Below are 16,101 nucleotides of genomic sequence, written 5' to 3'. Positions count from 1 at the left end.
TTACAGGCTGACCTGGCTTCTCTCTGCCAGGAAGGCCCCTTCACAATAGTGTTCTACCCAATCTCTTGGCAAAGTGGAGAGAATGGGGCTGCTGGGCGGCAGGTGACCTGAAATTAGCACCTGGTACATCTAGCTCCGTGGGCGAGTGGCCAGTCCCGGGCTACCACAAAGGCACCGGGCTGTTCATTGCCTTTTAACAGAGAAAAATTCTTAAACTGAGCAAATAAAAAGCCACAGAGAACCACTGCTTGCATGAAGCAGGCAGGCCACCTTCTAACTGCAGCCCTGGTGCAGAGCGGGGTATAATGAGGGTCCTAGGGGGGTCAGCTTGCATTTGCTTCCTGTGTGCACGCCAATGGAGAAAGCACCTCTCACCACGCCATCCGCTTCAGCCGTCTGATCTGGCCTAATAGAGCGAGCAGAGTTAATGGATGAAGTCCCCGGGGAGATTCAGGCAGAGGGGAAAGAGAGTGCTGCTACGCGAGGGACGACAGAGGTGTTAGAGCTGGCTTCTTGTTTTCCATTGGTTTCACTTTAATGCGATCTACAAGCAACTTTTAAGATCTATGTCAACTGCTTTTTTTGATTAACCTAAACTATTTTCCTTCTGCCACATTTATAAGCAGCCCTTTTTACAGTTCTTACCACTTGGCCCCACTCCTTAACAAATTTCAGAAACAATTCAAAAATCAGTTTGATAGGGACAAAAATATTTATTTTCTAAAGTCATTACCTTGATAGGCAAAACAAAGCATTTTCTTAATTTCATTCAGAAATACATTTTTAAAAAAATACATGGACCAATATGGCCTGCCCAAACATATATTTAACATGGTAAATATAAGGAATGAATTGCTCGAATATAAATATCTATAAAAAAATAAGTACATCAAAATTCAATCCAACCTCTTCCATTACCCGGTTACACAAGGGACAACAATTTTCCTGCTTTAAAGCATAAGAGCAGTGACTTTCCAATATCTTTCATAAACAACCCTACAACCATTTTTTTTTTTTCCAGAAATTAAGGTCAGGGAATCTCCTGAATCAAGGATCTTTTTTTCCTGATGTATGGGAGCTAGCAGATTACCATGAGAATGTGAAATCCACCACTGACTGAACGTGGGACCAGACTTCCTTGAGTTCAGTATGGGGGCTCAGGAGGGAGAGAGTTTGGGGAGGCAGTCATGAGTGCAATAGCGGTGAGGTAGACTCATTCATGAAACACATCCTGATTTACAGTAGTAACAGTTTCAGTTTTGCATTTTATGAATCAAAAAAAAAAAAGAGTCTTTCTTTTTAACTTGAGTGCTTGTCCTTTGAGTGTGTTTTCAATGTGTGCATTTCTTAGCAAAATCGTTGCGTGGACTCTGCAGTGCCTCCCTGAATTGTGCCGGGTGCCTGGGTCAGGCACAAACACTTCCACAGGACCTTCTTCAGCAACTCCACCCTGATCCTGCTGGAGGCTGGCACCCCAGCTCCAAAGGCACTGTGTGTCTCTGCCTTCCGAGAGGTCTACTACCATCCCCGAGCCACAGAGGAGACCCGAGCAGTTCCTGCTGCAGGAAGCCAAGGATGACAGGTGCGAGCACTCCTTGGTCTCTCCTGGGATGTTCAGAATAAGGACGCTGGTTCTCCACCTGGCTGGAAGAAGATACAGTCTGGCAGGGAGACAACTCCAGCTCTGGTCCCAGGCAGCGAGGGAAGAGAAAGAGCGAATGAGCGAGCGAGCAGAGTCAGCCACACGGCTCCGACAGGCCCAGGAGATCGGTCATCAATGTGTCCGGTTGTGGGTCACTTTCTGCTCTCGATAGAGCTGGGCTCTCAGCTGGGCAGCATGAAAAGATGTCTTGATGCTGTTGCTGATGGCCTCCAACCTGTCCACCCAAGACAAGGGAAGAGAACTGTTAGCTACGACTCACTCCTGGACTAAAGAAGCATCTAACAGTAGCATCTGACACAAGAATAGGAATCTGTTCCTCTGTTACTGTGTTTACCACCGACCTCCACAGCATGCTAGCAGTGATAAAACCTCAAGAGGTATCTATTACCATTGTGAAAATAAAGCCTGCCCTCTAGGCTTTGAACGGAGGTGAGGGTCTTAAGGTCATGGCCAAGGGGAACTGAGCGCCAAGTGCAATTTTAAAATAGATGCTCTCAATTCCTCTGCAGCCCCATCCCAGTCTCAACCACTGTGGGACCCTGTATACAGACAGCCAGCACAGGTATCAACAACCCCCACCTGAGACTGACTACAAACCCAGAGAGTCTCTGGAATGACATGGGCTGGCCACCAAATGCATTTCCCTAATTTAAAATAAATAAATAAGCAAACCCGAAAGACAGCATGTTCTAAATCTCACCAACCCTGCCTAATGACTTCACTTTCCCTTCGGCCATTTGAATAACTGCTGATTTTTGAAGACCTTGATGATACAAGACACTTTGAGTTTGTTTTCTGTTTTTTGTTTTTTTTTTTTAATGCCCTTCCTCCGACATGATTTTTAACTTGTCAAGGAAAGAAGTAAATACATGGACTCCGAGAGGCAACATCTGACTGTGACCAAATGACAGACATATCTCTGACATGCTTTGTTTGGAAAATCCACATGTTGACTGAAGGGGCTGTGCCCCAAGCACAGGGAGCAGCAATCAAGGCTTTGTGAAAATATTTGAGAGGGATTTCTCTGCTCTGTTTCATCTCGTGAATTCCAAGATCCCTTTTCTTGCTGTCTTGGAGGTTTTCTGCCCAGCTAGGTAAATGGTTCAAGGGCAGAAAGGATGCTAGCATCGGTGCCCAAGAATAAAATTTGTGCAGAGTCTCTTACCTTCTTATTTTTCTCCCTTGCATCAGCTTTTGAAGAATACACTTCTTTCCAAGCTTGGAACAGTCTTTGCCTTTCTTAAGGTTGTTCCTGCCTTTCTCCATAGTGTCTTGGGCTCTGTGAAAACACACAGGAAAAACATCTTCAGTTTCACCCTGCCTCTCAACATCGGTTACTCTCTCTCAAGCAAGGAGGTGCCCTTATCCTAGGAAAGAAGTTGAGAGGCTGTAACCCTGTTGAAAAGCAAAGCTGCTCCTACTCACCTGAGTTCCGTCCCTGCTTGGCAAAAATTCCAGCACTTCTTGTCTTGTGAGCTCGTGCACTGGCACCTGTTCTTGTGGTACGCTGCCTTGGTTGGAAAGAAATCCTTCAAGGATCGCTTGGACCTGGAAGGGCTTCCAAGTCCATACGGGACGATGTGCCTGTGATGGAGAGAAAAGAGGAAAACACGTTAGCATCATCAATAGTCTTTACAACTGCCACGTTCTTTGGGGTGAGTTCATTCCATTGGGCACACACAGAGCTACAGCACTTGGGAGCAGTAACTTAGGAGACTCAAGGGTGGCCGCACGCCCTTCCATGGCCCGGAGTGTGTGTACCCAGCCGGGAGAAAACCCCAGTTGCTGATCAACGATGCTCCTTTTCAACTCTTAACAAAGTTCAGTCACTTCTCCAGACCAGCAGCTGTTTTTGGTCTAAAATTATGGGATCTTTCCTTTGGTGTCCCTTGTATATTGGGAGGACAGATGGCAGAAAGCATAATGCAAAACCATAACTCATAAGATTTGTAAAACCTATTGTCCTGCGAATCATATATGATACAATGTATGTTTCCACACATCACATGACTGCAGGAGACCCTGTGGTACTTTCTAAGGGGACTCCTTGAATTGTCCCCTGAGGAGTAAAAAGTCCCCCCACCCCCAATGCCTTGACAGTATCACCTCACTAAGTATGAGGCTCTTTGTGGTTGGATCAAATTGGATTTGGGTTTTGGCTGTTCTTTTTCCATAATGGGGCATGGATGGGATAGACAAGTGAAAGGGTCCCTGTTTAAAACTGGTCTTCACTCTGCGGGGGGAGAGGAACCCGCGGGCTGCATGCCTGTCTTTGCCTGGACATGAGCTTTTCTATGGATAGAAAGGGGACAGGACCCAGGATCCAGTCCTAGCTCTGCCACTGCCTCATGCCGGCACAGGTGGCCTCCGACACGGAGGTCTTTTCCTAGAAGTAAGATGAAGGGTTTGGATTCTGCTCCCCAGGCGCCCTTCTGCCTGTGTCTCTGCGCAGCTGTGAGAAGCACAGGCTGGACTAAGGCAGGTAGGATCTGGAGACTCTTCCCCCAAACCCGGTGACAGCCTGCTCAGATAGCCCCTCTTCTTGGAGGGTTCTCCTCTGCAATTCGGCATAGCGGCTCCCTGCTTGGCCTCAGCCTCTTCCACCCCGTCTCCCAGGGACCAGTCTCCGCCACAGAGGCTAATTGCAGGACACAGAAGGCCACTCTCAGAAGCCAAGCCAGGAGCTCCCCCCAGAAAAAGGCACACCCGGGACCCGCGCTTCAGCTCCCGCGGAGCCAGAGCTCAGGAATGACTGGAGCCACGACGCCCCCTAGGGACTCACCCGGGAGTGTTGACCCAGATGATGTCCAGGTGGCAGAAGTAGACGCACTCCTTGTCCATCAGCGAGGAGCAGGAACACCGCTTGGAGCGGCGCGGCCGCCAGGGTGCACTGGCCGGGAGCTTCTCCCCTGGGTTTTCCGTTCCTGTGCTGAGCTCCGTGCCCGAGGCCGCTGTGGAGAGAAGGCGCAGATCAGTCCAGATCTAGCGAGGCAGACACACGCGGGGGCGGCATAGCACCTGCTGCAGCAGCAGGGGCAGCCAAGGGGCTCTTTCCTTGACACCACTTCTCTCTACCCACTGCTGGCTCATCCACCTTCCCAGGAATGACAGGGAAGCAGAAGAGACAAACACAGATAAAAGGGACTTCGCCAGCCCGTCTGCAGCAGCCGTCAAGGCAATGCCGCCAGCTGGGGGCTTGGGTGGGCTTCTGCACTGGCCGCTGACTAAAAGCCAATACATCGCTGCTGTCTATTCCTGGAGCAGGAGCCGCTCCCTCATTGGAGATGAGCCACTTCACACCTTGTGTAAGGGCCTGGGGTCGGTATCCACACCTCTGGAAATTAGGCAGGGGGCAAAGAGCCCTGGGGAAGTGATGGGGAGGGGGAGAAGAAGGGAAGTGAACGCTACAATATCCCCTTCAGGCAGGACACTGCAGAAGCCAGCGAGCTCCGCCGAGAAGCAGCCGGTGCACCTGGAGAGAGCGCTACTGACTCTGGAATTCAGAATCCACGGAACCGCGGCGCCAGGCTTGTGTGGGATCCACCGCCTCCCCCTCGGGGGCGCAGCCCTGCCGCATCCCACCGACCATCCAACAGCCGTGCAGTTATCTGCCCGATTCGGTACATTTCAAATGATCAGACACATTCCTGGATTTTCATCCCCTTGACATCCTTTCTCTTTTGTCAGGGTTATGAAAAGACCCCAAAAAAGTGCGCTGACCCTAAAAAATGAGGGGTAGGGGGGCGGCGGCGGGGAGACGCACCGCGGTACTGCCTAAATCCTTAAGTAACCAAGAATGATCCCTGCTCCCAACCCAGGACAGGTGAACACAACTGAAAATAGAGCTCACACTGTTGGGAGTGCCAAAAATCTGCCAAAAGCAATTCTAAAGTCAATAATGACAAATAATAAAAAAAAAAAAAAAGTTGCTTCACCCCGAAACTCCCCGCGGAGGGGGGGGGGGCGCTTAATCAACAGACTTTGTTCGGCAAGTAGTATTTTACTGCTCACATATTGCTTGAATGACTTGAATAAAAGTTCTTGGCTGCAAGCTGGAATGTTGAAATATTGCACACTTTCACACAGCTGAAACAGCGCGTGTTTGTTCTAAATACCTGCACGAACACCTATATGGCAAAATACACCCTCGACTACGTCCTAGCTTCTCCATACCCGCTCTGCATTATTTAATTTTACAGCCAGGCCAATGCATTATGCAAGAACAGCTTAAAAAATCAGAAGTCATTTTCATGCTCCGCTGTATTCAGTGGAAGAATTTTCTTACTTTCCCTGGAACACTTGGGCAGCTCTGAGCAGGGCTCGTCAGGCACTTGCTATCTAAGCGTTAGTAATAAAAAGAAAACAGAAGCAAGAAATATGCATTCAGTGGACAAGAGACATTAACCTGCACAGGGGGTTGCAAGTCCGCGTGCCTACCTGTCTCGGGAGCTCCATGGAAAGCCACCAACAGCAGAGAGACCATCATGGAGAAGTAATCCATTCTGGAAAAGGACTAAAATTAAAAAAAAAAAAATCTCCGGCAAGCTGAACCCAAAAGCAGACGATGAAAAACAGCCTCAGCGCTTCTGGTGGCTCGGATCCTCGGCCCGAGCTCCGGTCCCGCGGAGAAGAGGCCACCGGTGCTCGGAGCGCAGGCGGCGGGCGCGGGGCGCGGGCGCACGCGGCGCGGAAGGCGGCGGCGGAGCAGCGCGAGGACGCAGCGAGGACCCGGGACACTCGCCCCGGCGCAGCTGCAGAGGCGCGTCTGGCTTGGACAGCTCTCGGCCGGCTTTTTATATTGAACCCCTATAGCGTGGGGGTAAACAGCTCCAACTTTATTCCAGCCCCAGACAATGTTATTGTGTTATTAGTCACCGCCAGGCAACGTGCAGCCGGAGATAAGGCCGGGCCCGAGAGGAAATCGCTGCAACTTCAGAGGCAGACGCCCGCCGTCTGACAATTCAGGGGCGGGCTCACAGAAACAAAATACCCATTAGAGACCTTTGGTAAACCTGCCCGTGCGGCGCTGCAATCTGCTTCCCCTTGTGCGAGCTGCCAGCCCGGGAGTCCAAGAATTAGAAGAGGGACTACAGCAGAAGTCATACCATTGGTATGAGAAGTATGAGCCACGGTTTAAATAGATTGTATTGTTGTGTGCAGGGGGATTTTTTTTTTCTTCATTGTTGTTCACTTCATTTTCCTTTTATGTCTCGGGCAAACAAGGGGACGCTCTCCTGCTTGCCTCCCCGTCTCCCCCGCCCTGGGGGTCCAACGATCTGGCCCGAGCAAGGTGCATTTTTCTCCCTGCCAGCCCCTACCCCCAAGTCCTTTTGGGATTATAGTTCTTGCGCGGCGACGGAGAGGAAGATCAGGGAGGGATTGGCAAGGGAGGGGCGTTTTAAAAACATCAGAGCTACTCAGACACATGCCCCCTTTTTTGTTTTATTGTCCACCTATTTGAAGACCACCCCCCCCCCCAAACTCTTCTGCGCCCCGGACCCACAGCACCGCTCTTAGAAAAGTGGGGAGACAGGGACGCCAGGGGGCGATCAAGAGCCACAGGGGCTGCAGTTGTGTTTTAGGACAAAAAAAGTGAAACCCGTGGCTGCAGCGACGTGGAGGGAGAGAGCGCGGGGGGGGGGGGGGGGGGGCGGGAAAGGAGCGCGCGCTCCAGCCCCCTCCCCACCCACCCCCGCTCCCACTCCCCGGCTTCCTCGCCCAGGACCTCGTTCCTGCTTCTCGGTTTCCCCTCGGCTTTCCCATGGGACCACCAGGGTGCCCCCCCCCACCCCAAGGGGTCCGGTGATCCGCAGGGAGGGTGGCGTTGGGCCGGGGACGGGATCGGATCCTGCCTCTCCTGTAGACATGCTCAAAGCAGCTGCCTGTCTGTCTCACCTTGACAGAGCCCTGGCGGTGCCCACGGGGCAGCCGCCGCGCAGGTAACAGCACGCCTTGCTGAAGAAGGCGAAGCGCCCACGTCGGACGCCTCCCCTTTCAAGGGGTTCCATTTTCCAGGTGAGAAAACCGAGGCACCCAACAGAAGCCAGCGCGCCCCCAGGCTGCTCACAGGGCGCCCCAGGGAGACCTGTGTGGGTCCAGGTAGTCTCCTCCAGCGCCTCCCCGCACCCGAGACCCCGCGGAACACACTTCCTCCGTGTCCTCATCTCGTTCCACTCCACTTCTCCCTGGCGCAGCAGCCCGCGCGGGCCCGTTTCCAGGGGTCTCTCTACCCAGGAGGGTCTCCCGGGCCACCGCCTCACCACCTAAGAGCTCAGGTTTCCTCCCCGCACCCAGGCCCTCCCTGGAGTCAGACGCAGGTCGCCAAGCCACAGCAGCAGGCTCAGGCCTCTAATGCGCTCTGCCAAAGAGTCGGACTTGGAGGAGGGGGTGCTGCCACCCAATCCCCGGGGGGCCCGGACCTGGGGCGCTCGGCCTCAGCCCAGCCCCCTGCCGGCTTCGATTGGACGCAGTACTTGGGGATGGAGACACGAGGGGACCTGATGTGCGCACGAGACCCAGGCCTCCCTCCACTGCCCACCTTGAACACCCACCTGGCCGGGGGGGGGGGGGACTCCTCCCCGGAAACGGCCACCCGCCGTCCCCAGGATTCCTGGGACCCGGGTCCTGCCTAGGCTGCCCTCCCGCTGGGGCGCTCGCCTCGCCCCCACCTGGCGGAGGCCGACTGTGCAGGTGCCAGCGGCGGCGCCGGCGCCCAGGTGGAGAAGAGGGAACCTTCCCGCGCGCTCCCCTCTCCCGGCTGTCCGTGTCATCCCTAGAATCGAGTGGATTTAAAATCACAAAATGCGGGCCGCGATCCGCCCCCAGCCGGGTCTCTTGCAGCTCGGTGAAACTAGGCAGGCCACCTGCTTCCTGGGAGAACGTCGCCCGCCTTGCTTGGACCCCCGAGCGCCCTAGACGCGGGCGCGAGTGCTCCGCGTGCTTGGATTCCATGTCTCTCCGCGAGCGCGTTGGGGAGGGGGCGTCAGTCTTGCTCTCGGGTTTCAGCCTCCTTCTCCTCCTCGGAGAGGAAGAAGACACCCCGCGCAAGCCCAGGGAAGGCGGCTCCGGCCTCCCAGACAGCAAATTCCCCAAGAATCAAGGGACAGGGGGTAGAACCCCAGCAAACCCGTTTTACCAGCTGGGGGCTCCCACTCTTTCCTGAGCTTCAGGCCTTGCTGGAGACGGAGGTAGAAGGGGAGGTGAAATAAGCCGGACAGAGGACCAGGTGCGCTGGCTTGATGGCCAAGGAGGTGCCTGCACAGCCCCCAGCCCCAGCCCTCAAAGCAGCAGAGAGGTCACCCCCAGGGGAAGCGGGTCTGGAAGGAGTGGAGATGTCTTTCCTGTAGCGGAACAGTTCTCTGTAACTCTTCTTGCGTTTATGTTTCATTTGCATGCTGGAAACGGGTTGATAAAGCTGCTTTTTATGTATTTCTTCCTGTATCTCTGTGTATTAATAGATATCTATAAATAAAGCAGCCTGAGTCCCAAATGCAGATGCTACACAGTAGCAGAGTGTACTGCCTTTAGCACTCTTTCCTTTGCTCTCTCTCAACTTGTGCGTAAGAAAACTTGCAGCTTTGCCAAGCCGAGGGATTTGGTGAGAGATGTTGCATGTAGCTCAGTGAGAACCGTAGGCATTAGATTGCCGGGCAGTAGCACAGAGAGGGGCACTTGGTTGCTGCAGGCAAAGTGAAGCCACCCACGCAGGTAGGGCCTGGTCCCAGCCCTGCTGGTGACTGTCTTCTATCCTCCTGTGTGACATGCTCTTGTGAAAACTCGTGCAGTACTTTCGTGATGCCTGTGACATGCTGCACACCTCCAAGAGTGCTGAACAAACATAGCTTTTCCCTGGGGTTCACAAAGAAATGGTTCATTCAGGGCAGGAAATACAATGACAGTGACAGTAAAAGCATTGCCTGAATTCAGAAACCTAGTCTATGCAACCCTATTTCCTTGACACGTACCCATAGGATGATATCAGACAGGGAGTGTTTGGTTTAAAAGGGCATATCCAGTTCTTTAACCTAGCATTCCTCAAAGCTCAGTCATTCGTACACCCCCTTTGTAACTGTTGCCACATTTTTGTGGCACCTGTACATTTTTACTTGGTATTCCTTTAGTTGGATAACTTTAAGGAAATTTTATATCACTGCAATCCTAAGGGATAAGACACATGAAATGATGGTTTGTGTGGTTGGATAATGTACATGAAATCATGATGTAATACATGCCAAGCATTTAATTATTATATATTCACTAAGCTATTAAAAAGAAAAAGGTGCATACATGTTCTAGCCACTTATACCAACACGAGCAAGGTCACATCCCCTGCACCATGCTGTGCCTTGTTGTGCCAATAAACCCTGATATACTTCCCCTCTCCGATCTCTACTGTCAAGACAACTTCCAAATAGCTCACATTAAAACTCCTAGGAATGCCCCTCGAAGAAACAGATCCTCTTGCATCCAGAATCAAAGCAAACATAGGGTTCGCAACCAAAGACTTTCCCAGAGGACCTTTCCCCCTGACTATTGCTTCCTTGTCTGACCTCAGTCTTTTAGCTGGCTTTCCATCCCCTATCCGAATTTAAGTGTCCCCACGGTTTTCACTGATGCACAGACACATACATCTGAACCTACAGAGTGGCAAAGTAAGAATATTTCACACATCACAGAAGCATGTGCCGGCCAGTGGCTGCCTCCATGTCTTTTTCTTTAAAATTTCATTTTGCATGTTTGAGAGGCAGAGAACACACAGAGACATGCACACACACACACAACAGAGAAAGGGAGGGAGGAGGAAGGGAGAGAGAGAGAGACAGAGAGAGAAGATGGCTGGGGCAAAACCATGAGTCAGACCTCAATCCAGGTCTTCCCTGTGAGTAGCAGGAGCTTAAACACTCACCTGCTGCCTCCCAGGGTAGACACTAGCAGGAAGCTGGTGACAGGAGCCAGAGCAGAGCATACAGGACCCAGTCCAGGAAGGAGTGGTAGACATCTCCACACATGTCCCAACCCCTAGACCAAATGCCCACCGCCCTTCTTAATTTCGCACCTATGTCATTTACGACACCTGGAACTAAAGGGACTCTGATGCAGGAGAGAAAAATAAGACCACCTGAGGGTGAGTGAAGTGGACTCGAGTCGCCTCATCCAGTCTACTTCATGGAGTCACTCAAAACAAGCCTCTGGCTGTGTATCTGTGGTTCCAATAGAGGTCACCCCTTCTGATACTCTTTTGAAATTTGATTCCTGTTGTGGCAGTGACTTTAAGAGGGGAGTGGGTCTCTCCCAGGAGGCCAGGCAGGTCTGGCCCTTGGGTTTTGTGTCTTCCACGTGTGCCCACTTGCTCCTCTGCTTGAAGAAGCACAAGGCCCTTGCCAGATGTAGCTACCTGATCTTGACCTTGCCAGCCTTCCAAATCATGAGCCCAAATGAACGTGTTTCTGTTAGGTACTACTCAGTCTCAGGCATTCTGTTACAGCAACAGAAAGGGGACTGTGTCCAGTTACTAAGGCACAGCTTGCAAAATGATTTGAGAAAGAGGTTGAATGAAGATGTTAAAGGCTAGAAGGGAAGAGCTTCAAAAATAGAAGATTTAGGAGCTGGGCAAAGGACGGAGAATGGAAAAGAAGGGCCAGAAATTTTATCAGGATGGTTTGGTTATTGTACTTACAGTTTCAGTGAGAAGAGCTGACTACTGATGATGGAAGATTATATAGGTAGTATACATGTTCAATATTTCCAATATCTTGGGGGCCAGCATGGTGGTGTAGCCAGTAAAGCCACCACCCGCATTGTCAGCATCCCATATGGACATCAGTTAGAGTCCTGGCTGCTCCACTTCCAATCCAGCTCCCTGCTAACAAGCCTGAAAAAGCAGTGGAAGATGGCCCAAGTGCTTGGGCCCCTGCCACCCATGTGGGAGACCCAAATGAAGTTCCTGGATCCATTGTGCCTATCTGGGGAGTGAACCTACAGATGGAAGATATCTGTCTCTCTCTCTCTCTCTGTCCCTCCTCTCTCTGTGACTCTGATTTTCAACTAAATAAATAAATCTTTAAACATATGTATAATAAATATATATTATATATATAAATATATATATATATATATATATATTTCCAGCATCTCTAGGTAATGTACTAGTAGAATGTACAAAGTCTACATAGTTTTCACCCTGTGAGTCTCGTGTGTTTAGGGTGAGTGTGGAGGGACCAAAGCAAAAGAGGAAGGTAACTCAGCCATGGCTCTATGAGAAACCATTGTGTGGACTATGCCGCCATTAAAAGGTCTGGATTTTATTTGCGTTAGAAAATTGTAAATGAGCTCAAATCATTACCACATTTCGTAAAACTCCTCTCTGGACTCAGCTATTTACAGGGAGAAAAAGATCATTAGAGAGTTTTAGAAAAGTTCTCTAGTTTTCAACATTGCTTCTCATCTCTTTCTTCCTTGAGAAGACATTTGATAAAAGGGTTATTTTATTCTCCCTACCTGAAATCCACCTACAAGGAACTCAAGTTTCCCTCCCTAAACTGTAGTCAAAGTAAATACGAAGTAAATTTCTCTTCAAATAATCGTTTTAATCCCGAATAAGAGTATGCTGGGGCAAAGAAAAGAATATTTATTACCGGTTGTCATCACAGGGAAAAACATTGGGGAAAAAATTGGGTTACTTTTTTAAAGGCGCATTTGGATCCATTTAAAAATGCAAATTTAATTCCACAAGCTCCAAAATAAGTTTAACACAAAGGGTTTTGTTTGATTTGGCATTTGCGCTTTTTTTCCATTTGTTCTTTTGATGAAAAAGAAAAAAAAAAAAGAAACTTTTGGGGTGGTTATGAGAATAAATTTCCTGGCAATTGATGTCTTTAATATTTATTTTGCTGTGAAGTTAGGAATCCCTGCATCCTTGGTGTTAATGCTGCTAACACTCACTGACCCCTGGTATTTGCCTAAGTGCCGTTCTCACTTGGGGTAGGCACATTGTTGTCCTCCTTCTAACTCAACAAGAGGCAGCAATGAAGAGTAGCGATATTGTGTATGTTGCAACCTTACATGTTGATTTATTTTGGGAGAATTGTGGGGAAAAGAAAAATGGAATAGCATGAGAGAATAAAATGAGCGCCTGGGACAGGCCACTGCAGACTGTCAAGAAAGCGGTACTGAAGACTGACTTTCAGAGAGGGAACAAGGGGTGGTGGAGGAGAAGGAGCTGAGAAAAATGACCAGGGCAGGGGTCCTGGCCTGGCCCTCTGCCCTCCCTCTTTCCTGGGCTGCTTGGAGAATTCGGAAGCAGGAAACATGAATGAGAGAACTCTGAAACTGAAAATGTTCCCCCAAAGCCCAGAATCTTGCTACAAAATGGAAAAGGGCTGGTCAACTGCAAAATAGTTTGTTTAAACTTTTTTTTTTTTTCCAAAGTTGTTTCAAGATTAGTCAGGGAGGGCTGACATTTTCTAGATAAAGCATTTTTACAGCCTTGTTTCTTTCTGACTGTTCTTTCTCCCCCAACGTCCATTCTATTTTTGTCCATTATCTGGAAGAAACTATCTTTCGGGACTACTGACCAGGTCTCTGCACCAGCGGCTGTATTGCTGCATGGCTCCCAATTCTCTCCCAAACTCCTCCTTGTTTCAAGGGACACTTTGTCACTTTATGATGAGCTGGACAAAAGAAAGTAGGGCAAAGAGCACAGGATCCCAACACACAGAGAAATTTCTAGCCAAACTCTAACTTTTCTTCTCTGATGGGTTGGTCTTTTCTCCTATATTATAGGAACTTTTTTCCCGACCTCTCAAAGGTGGACAGAAAACACCTAGGATATTCTAATTATGCTTTTTATCTCCTTTCAATCAAATCTACACTCACTTTATTCCTTTAAATGAAATACAATATGATATTGCTTCAATACATAATAAATTCTTAATGATTTTCCAAGAGCAGAATCTGAATTCATGGGGAAACCACCTTTGGAGAATCTACCCTTCAATCACTTAGAAACAGGAGCAAATTAACATATGAGCTGAATATGTTCATTAAGGACTTAATTTGCTTAAGGTCTTAACTAAGGAAAGTGACCAATGTATAATTTAACTTGAATACCAAGTTGGGTGAACACTCAATTCTTAGGAAAGTAAAACTCTTAATCATGATGTGATCCAAACATAAATGAGCCAACTCAGCAGGAACTAGCATCTATTCATCATACGGCGCCTTGGAAATCAGTCCTCAGGCAGACAACGTAATGAACCTGCCATCTGCCCTTTTTCCATTACAAAATCCATTTCCAAATCTCTGCAGAAGTGTCCAGTTGAAGCTGCGCACCCCATCAAAGGCTGGAGATGGAGCGATGGGAGAAGTTTAGCGAGATAAACTGGGGTCTAAATGCACGTCTTTGAGAGTCAAAGATCCAGAGAAAAAGACCCAGGCATGGTCAAATGCAGAATGGAAAGAGAAGTGTAACGAAGGTTGGAGGAAGAACCGTTTTATACAAGTTCTAATTACTGGGTGTTGACTGGAGGGAAACACCCATTGTTGAAATCAAAACCATGCCAGAGGTGGGTAACTTGAAGAGTCAGAAACATAGAAACACAGCAGACACTGCACAGAGATGGCTGACAGAGGAAGGATTCGCCCATGCGAAGGCAGATGTGCCTCTGAAGCTAAGCATGGAAGATCTTCCTGATTCTAGCCGAAAATGCTATGAAACCAGCAGTGGGGAAAACGCACTTTGCAAGAAGAAGATTATTATCAGAGGGTAAAAAAAGTCCCTTCCATTTGAACTATGGTAAATTTGTTATAGAAATTTCCACTTGGGCTGTAGAGATGTCAAAACAGTCACATACAGGCCGGCGCCGTGGCTCAACAGGCTAATCCTCCGCCTTGCGGCGCCGGCACAACGGGTTCTAGTCCCAGTCGGGGCACCGGTCCTGTCCCGGTTGCCCCTCTTCCAGGCCAGCTCTCTGCTGTGGCCAGGGAGTGCAGTGGAGGATGGCCCAAGTGCTTGGGCCCTGCACCCGCATGGGAGACCAGGAGAAGCACCTGGCTCCTGCCATCGGAACAGCGCGGTGCGCCGGCCACAGCGCGCTACCGCGGTGGCCATTGGAGGGTGAACCAACGGCAAAAGGAAGACCTTTCTCTCTCTCTCTCTCTCACTGTCCACTCTGCCTGTCAAAAATAAAAAAAAATAAAATAAAATGAAAAAGTCACATACAAAGCCAAGAAAGTACTGGGACACCTTAAGAGGGGCTGGCGTTGTAGCACAGCGGGTTAAGCCACTGCTTGCCCAGCATGGCTGCTCTGCTTTTAATCTGGCTTCCTGTTACCGTGCCTGAGAAGACAGCAGAGGACGGCCCAAGTCCATGGGCCACTGCCACCCATGTGGGACATCGGACGGAATTCTTGACTCTGAGCTTTGGCCTGGCCCAGCCCTGGCTGTTGCAGCTGTCTGAGGAGTGAACCAGTGAATGGAAGATCTCTTTCTCTGTCTCTCTCATTTCTGTCTGTCACTCTGCCTTTCAAATGCAAGGAAAAAATGAGTCTTAAAAAAAAAGAACACTTTAAGGAAGAAGGTAGAAAAGGAAGAATTTGGAGTTTCCTGCTTTTGATAAAGTGTGAAGGAAAAATAATCAGACGTTGTTAAATAAGAGTGTAAGAAAAAGCTTATTGTGGAGATGATATTATTACTCATAAAAGAGCGCGCTATTTAAAAGAACAAGGAATTATAGTTTAAAAGGAAGACTGTTTTTTTCTCCTGGCCTTATATTTTTCTGTTATTAAAAGCTACATCAGTGCTGAAAAAAGTAGGCCTGGTGTTGCTTCTCTTCATTGAGAATGTAGCTTCCACAGCTATTTTTTGCCGTCCTTGACTCTTTCCACACATTTGCTTTTCTTTCCCCCGATTATTGCAGAAGTATTTTTATGAATAAATTAAAGCCATCTTTACATCTGGACTTAGATTCCCCTCCTTACATTATTTTTGTAGATTTTTACAAACAACTCTAATAGGACTTCTCCCTGAATAGTTAACGCTAGTTACACGAATTTCTATCTTTTTTTCTTCATGTTCAAAATTGCTTTTGATGGAACTGCTTAGAGTGCTCCTGGGCTTTTCACAGTTTTAGTTTCTCATTATTCATGAGCACTTTCCCTTTTGGCAGTCTCCAGGAATTTGTACCTTTTACTGTAAGCTTTGTAACCTGCTTTCTAGGAATCCGTGGTATCTGTCTGCTTTCATTCCAGATTTTCCTTCATTGGCTGTTGAAAGGAATCAGAAGCCAGAGTTTCACTTGGGCTCTGATCATTTTTCTTTCACAGATGTTTTTATTCTGTCCCATTGGAATGTTCCCGATAACAACTCAGAAATGAGTGTGCAGAGAAGCCCGTGCACAAGATGGTCGACACAGGAAATGTACCCCCGCACACCTGACTCA

General features: G+C 49.0%; 1 protein-coding gene across 1 annotated transcript; it reads right to left on the bottom strand.

The window, feature by feature from the left end:
* Nucleotides 1–710: 710 nt before the first annotated feature.
* EDN1 (endothelin 1) lies at nt 711–6,353 on the bottom strand. The gene is made up of 5 exons (XM_062184606.1): nt 6,101–6,353; nt 4,446–4,614; nt 3,089–3,247; nt 2,829–2,942; nt 711–1,877 (listed from the first exon to the last, which is right to left on the bottom strand). The coding sequence occupies exons 1-5, from the start codon at nt 6,162–6,164 to the stop codon at nt 1,775–1,777; spliced, it is 609 nt and encodes a 202-aa protein (XP_062040590.1). The 5' UTR covers nt 6,165–6,353; the 3' UTR covers nt 711–1,774.
* Between the last annotated feature and the right edge of the window lie 9,748 nt (nt 6,354–16,101).

The sequence above is a fragment of the Lepus europaeus genome, chromosome 3, assembly GCF_033115175.1.
Source record: "Lepus europaeus isolate LE1 chromosome 3, mLepTim1.pri, whole genome shotgun sequence".
NCBI classification, from domain to species: domain Eukaryota; kingdom Metazoa; phylum Chordata; class Mammalia; order Lagomorpha; family Leporidae; genus Lepus; species Lepus europaeus.
The sequence above is the reverse complement of the archived record's forward strand: the minus strand, read 5'-3'. Positions and strand labels throughout refer to the sequence as shown.